The 5,871-nt window shown below is 51.3% G+C and overlaps 1 protein-coding gene across 2 annotated transcripts in view; it reads left to right on the top strand.

Moving 5' to 3' along the window:
- The window catches only part of LYAR (Ly1 antibody reactive), a 20,554-nt gene extending 14,979 nt beyond the window's left edge, over positions 1–5,575 (top strand). For both annotated transcript variants that reach the window (XM_029948735.1, XM_029948727.1), the window contains 4 exons: positions 85–472; positions 774–860; positions 4,769–4,854; positions 5,262–5,575. In XM_029948735.1, coding sequence (XP_029804595.1) covers positions 85–472; positions 774–860; positions 4,769–4,854; positions 5,262–5,396 — 696 coding nt within the window. In that variant the 3' untranslated portion in view covers positions 5,397–5,575. The remainder of the gene's footprint in view (positions 1–84; positions 473–773; positions 861–4,768; positions 4,855–5,261) is intronic.
- Positions 5,576–5,871: the final 296 nt, after the last annotated feature.

Here is a 5,871-nt window from a genome sequence, read left to right as displayed (position 1 = left end):
GTTTGCCCAGTAGACACGTGCAGTGATGTGCTCAAATGCCTGGAATGGGTACTTATGTGTCTCTCGGTTTTGCTTAATAACAAGGAGCCAGCCAGCAAGGGGCCACACCCGACAGGCGCAGAACTTTCCACAAAAGCTCCAGCCTCCCAGACAAACGACACCACAGAAAAGCAAGCAGAGGTGAAGAAGAATAAAAGAGAAAGGAAGGAAGAAAGGCAGAAGAATAGAAAAAAAGAGAAGAAAGAACTAAAAATAGAGGGCCACCAGGAGAATTCAAAGAGTCAGAAGCCCAAGAAGCGCAAAGCAGGGCAGGCGGCCGCGCCGGAGGCTGCAGGGGAGGCCCCGGGCTCTGCAGGGAAGAAGGGCCGGGGCGAGGCGGTCAAGGCCACTGGGGCCGTGGATGGAGCTGGACCGGCCGAGGAGGAGCCGCTGCGCCCGCAGCCCGGGAAGAGAAAGCAGAAGCACGCAGAAGGTATGTGGCTGGCATGTCCCCTGGGCCCTGATTGAGGTGTCGGAAAGCAGTGAGTTTGTCCCAGACCTGGTGTGTGAACCCAGGAAGGCATAGGCATGAGCTCTGGGCTGGGGCCAGCTGGGCTCGGGTGGTGGCACCTCTACTCGCCGTGTGCTCACCGGGCCCGGAAGAGGGGAGGCCCACGGTGCGGGGTCACCCGGGCACACGCACCGGGTCCCGCCGGGCACGCGTTTCGTGAAATCGTAGCTGCCGTCATAAACGCAAGATCGTTTTCTCGTGTTTATTCCCTCTGCTTTCCTAGATGAAGCAGACACTAAGAAGAAAAAGAGAAAGGTCTCAGAACATCCTGAGGCTGGAGAACCGGAAAACCACGAGGCTCCTGCAAAAGGTATCACTGGCGTCCTTTGGAGAGGCCTGCCTGGTCAGGGCGGGGCGGGGGAGCATCCCCTCCAGACTCAGACACGGTGGGGCCCGGAGGGACCCGGAGGGGCCCGGGAGCCGCGTGAGCTCCGCCTCGGTGTCTGCCTAGCTTTAAGGGAAGACTCTCTCGACTGGAAACCCATTCTCTTTGGAACCGAAGATAAAACCAGCACGGCTTTCTGAGACCTTGTTCCCTTTGCCTCCTCCCTGCCTCTGTCCCCCATGCCCCTCACGGGTCTCCTGAAAGTACCCGCCAGACTTAGCTGCCTGTCCCCTTCCTTCTGTTCCCTGGTCTCCGTCAGAAGCCGATCCCTTTAAGGTTCCTCAAAAATGCTGCCTCCTCCCCAGAGGGCCCCCCCCCCCTCCGGCCTGAAGCATGCCCCGGGGTCCTGCTGATCCAGAGCAGACCCAGGACTCACATGGGGGTGCACGCGTTACTCTGGAGGTTCAGTAACTGCCGGAGCTGGGTACCCCCCGCCCAAGTGGGCTGTATGGGCCTTTTTTTAAAACATTTATTTAACTTTTTTGTTTTGAGAGGGTAGTCGGTTCAGATGCGGCCGTAGGAAATAGTGAAGACCTGTGGGTCCGCGCGCCCTTTTCCCAGCTTCCTGCCAGGGCCGCAGCGGGCTCCCCTGCCCTGCCCCACGGGGTGCTGACTCCGACACAGGCAGGAGGCCAACAGCCCCTCCCCCCAGGGAGCCCTACTGTGCGCCCTCCTGTGGCCTTGAGCCCTCGACCGTCACTGACCTGTTCACCATTTCTGTACTTCCGTAGTTTCAGAAAGTTACCTAAATGGCAACGTTTAGTATGTGAGTTTTTGGGATGACCACGTTTCACTCAGCGTGCACACGCATCCGGGTTGCCGCGTGTATTGGTAACCCCTTCCCACCACCAAGTAGTGGCCCGTGGCGTGGACGTGCCCCAGTTCGTCCGGCCACTCCCCTCTTGAAGGGCCAGTCTCCACTTGCTGTGAATAAAACTGCTGTCGGCACTTACACACAGCTCTGCGTGTGAACACGCATCACCTTTTCTGGAAGAAGTGTCCAGGAGTTCAGTCGCCGTGCTGTGTGGTGACTGCGTGTTTAGTTTTTAAACAAAGCGCTGTTTTCTAGAGTAGTTGTACCATTTTCTATCGCCCGGCCGTGGGGGAGTCACCCAGTTTTCCCACACCCTGGCCAAGGTTTGGTGGTGGTCCTGTGTTTTTTGTTTTTGTTGTTTAGCTATTCTGATAGGTGGTGGTGATAGATTGGGGTGATTTTGTTTGTCCCTAATGATGTTGACTATCTTTTGGCATACTTGTTCGCCATCTATCTCTTCATTGAAACATCTCTTCGTGTCTCTTGCTTCTATTCGAGTTGGATTTTCTTTTTTACTGTTAAGACTTGAGAGTCCTTTATGTGTCCTATTCTCGATACTAATCTTCTGTGGGAAGTGTGGTCTGCAAGTGTTTTCTCCTCTTCAGTCTGTCGCTTTTTTATCCTCTTAATCTTTTACAGATCAAATTTTTTCATCTTGATTTAGTTCAATTTGTCAACTTCCCCTTTAACAGGTCATGCTTTTGGTGCCGAGTCTGGGAACTCTTTGCTAACCCTGGATCCCAAAGAGGTTTTTTTTTTCAAAATGTCTTACAGTTTTACATTTTATTCTTTGATCTTCAGCCCGTGATCCATCTCGAGTTGATTTTTTACGTAACGTATGAGACTTAGTACAAGTTCATTTTTTTGCCCATCAGTGTGCAATTTTCCGGCACCGTTTGTTGTGAAGGCTCTTCTACCTCGTGAATCGCTTTGGTACCTGTGTCAGAAATCACTTGTGCCTATTCGTGTAGTTCCGTTCTGGGTTCTGGATCCAGTTTCGTTGAACTGTGTGTGTGTGTATCCCCTGCCTACACCACACAGTCTCCATCACTGTGATTCTTATCAGAGGTCTTGACACCGGGCAGGCTTTATTCTTTGTCAGAATTAAGTGTTAGAATAATCTTGTCTAGATCTACAAAAACTCTGGCTGTGATTGTACAGAATATGCATGATTTTGTAGATTTCCTTGGGGTTTTCTCCGTCGGTGATCATGTGATCATGTCGGTAATCACGTCGTCTCCAATGCGGGCAGCTGTGGGCACTCTCGGCGCTGCGGACTGCTCTTCCCTGGCCTCTCTGGGCGCTGCCGGGATTTCCGTCATGGCGCTGAGGCCGCTCTGGCCCTGATCTACAGAACCATTAAGTCTTTACTTTCTCGTTACTTGTAGGGTTTTGGTGGATGCTCTTTATCTAAAGTTGAAGGAATTGCTCTGTATTCCTATTTTTCTCAGAGTTTTTATCATGAACATGTTGAATTTTGTCAAACACCTTTTCTGCATTAATTGATGTGATTGGTTTTTTCCTTAGCTATTAATGTGGCAGATCGCACCGACTGATTTTCAAATATCGAACCCGCCTTTCATCCTCGGAATAAACCCACTTTGTTGTGGCGCATAATTTTCTTATGTGTCACCTGACTGCTAGATTCTACTTACTGACATTTTGCTAGGTATATTTGTGTCTGTATTCGTGAGGATACTGCTCTACAGATTTCTTCATACTCTGGGGTTGTTTGTTTGTCTTTTTTTCTAGTTTTCTCTTGCTCAGACTGTGTAATTTCTCTTGTTTTATCTTCAGTTGGCCGATTCTTTCCTCTCCCCCCTCCGTTCTGACCGTCCACTGTAAAGTTCAGCTACCATATTTTTCAGTGCTAAAATTTCCATTTGGTTCTCTATTATCTTCTGTTTTTTTGGCTGAGCGTTTCTACTTTTGTTCCAAGTGTGTACATATTGCTTACTGAAGTATTCTTACCTTGGAATGATGAGTGGCTTTCAGTTGGCACCTGGACATTTTCATAGGTTACAAGGTTCTGGGCCTTACTTAAACATCTTTTAACTGGCTTTTTCTCACCGGGGAAGCGGGGGAGGGGCAGGACCTCAGTACCGGGAGCAAAGCAGGTGGGGGCGGAAGGCCAGGGAGCCCACCGGCCTCCACTGGCACCGAGGGGGCACTCCTTGCTAGTGTGGGCGGGTTCCTGGCTCCCCATGTGGTCACCACTGTGCGCGGCCACGGCCTCGGCACCAGGTGGCGTGGATGCGCGTCCAGTTCCCTACTGGGCCCTCCCTGACACCTCCCCTCATCACAGCCTGGAGGGGTGGAGCCGGGAGCTGCTTCTGCCGAGCTGAGCTGGAGGAGGGTGGAGTCCGTGCCAGAGCTCCTTTCCTGGCCTACTGCTCAGGCTCTCGTGGGGGTTTCCCTTGTTGGCTTTCCAGGCTGCCAGCTTCTTGAGCTCCAAATCTGGGATCTCCGGAGCAAAAACAAACATAGGAAGCTCCCTACCAGGTCACCCCTCAAGCCCCGAGGTCCCTACCTGGTCCGTCTTTTCACTGCCTTTGAGAGTCGTCCTGTGTTTGTCTGTATGGGATGCCAGGGGCTCAGTCGTTCTCAGCAGATGGAATGGGGGAAAGTGCGTGTGCTCCATCTTCCTGGAAACAGAAGTCCCCGGGCGAGCCTTCAGCCCGACTCGTGGCTGCTCTTGCTCCTCTTAGCCACCCTCGTGGTCTTAGCGACGCTCAGTGACACCTCCTGAGTTCACCAGACACAGCGGTGTGTTTTTACAGGCGTCTGTAAAGTGACGGCACTCAGGACGCCTCCCCGACCCGCTCACTCCGAGAGCGAGTCCCAGAAGGGGGGTCAGGCGTGTAGGCCCCGTGAGCAGACAGGACCAGCCCCTGTAACATGGGACGGTCAGGGTTATATTCATTTCCCGGGTAGCAAATAGACGTCCCTCAAGTGGCTGCTGTATCCCTATGGCAATGCACCGGAACAAAGGTTTTACCTGTTATTCTTTATATTGTAGGTAAATTCAACTGGAAGGGAACTATTAAAGCACTTCTGAAACAGGCCCCGGACAACGAAATAGCGATCAAAAAGCTAAGGAAAAAGGTATGGTGCACGGAGCCCGGTGCGGACGCTGGGGACAGCCACTTCTTTATTTCAAGATGTACGGTTTTGGGTTTTTCTGTCCTAAAATTCTAGGGACTTGGATCTCGGTGATTTTCCAGCTGCTCCGTAGCCCCTCAGGACTGGTGGGGGGTGGGGGGTTGGACCCCATTCCCTCACACGTCCTTAGCCAGAACGGTGCCCGATGAAGCTGGAAAATCACTGTTCTTGCCGTCTTGCCGTCATGTGCTTATTCCCGTTCTTGTTTCTGACTTTGTGAGCGGAACACGCCTGCGGGGCCGGCACCTGTGCTTTTCTTTTTCGCTGCTGGCCTCCTACTGGGTCAAGGAGAACATTTTAAGCAGATGTTCAGGACAGATCACCCACTTGATATTATTTTCCCCGCGAAGGTTCTAGCTCAGTATTACGCGGTGACGGAGGAGCAGCACAGATCGGAGGAGGAGCTCCTGGCCATCTTTAACAAGAAGATCAGCAAGAACCCCACCTTCAAGTTGGTAAAGGACAAAGTCAAGCTTTCGAAATGAACATTTTTCTACTTAAAAGTTGAACCCAGTCTGTTGATTTCTTCCACTGCTGTTTGTAAGCCGTAATGAATTACAACAACTCCAGTTCTGCTTTTCAAAGCTGTATTTTTAAGTTACGGAAAGAGTCTATTTTTGGTAGAACTTTTATGAGAAAATATATTCTTATCCAAACTTCTAAATCTGTGGTGGTGAAAATTATTGTACTTTAAAAAATATTCTTGGGGTTCCTGGGGGGCTCAGTCGGTTGAGCATCCGACTCTGACTTGTGCTCCAGTCATGATCCCAGGGTCCTGGGTTCGAGCCCTGCATCGGGCTCTGTGCTGACAGCAAGGAGCCTGCTTGGGACTCTCTCTCTCTCTCTCTCTCTCTCTCTCTCTCTCTGCCCGTCCCACACTTTCTCCCAAAACAAACAAACTTAAAAAAGAAAGCAGAACAGTAATTCACTCCCATTTCTGGTTCTATCCAGTTATACTTC

The sequence above is a fragment of the Suricata suricatta genome, chromosome 1 (assembly GCF_006229205.1).
Source record: "Suricata suricatta isolate VVHF042 chromosome 1, meerkat_22Aug2017_6uvM2_HiC, whole genome shotgun sequence".
NCBI lineage: Eukaryota > Metazoa > Chordata > Mammalia > Carnivora > Herpestidae > Suricata > Suricata suricatta.
This window is presented reverse-complemented; position numbering and strand designations above follow the sequence as displayed.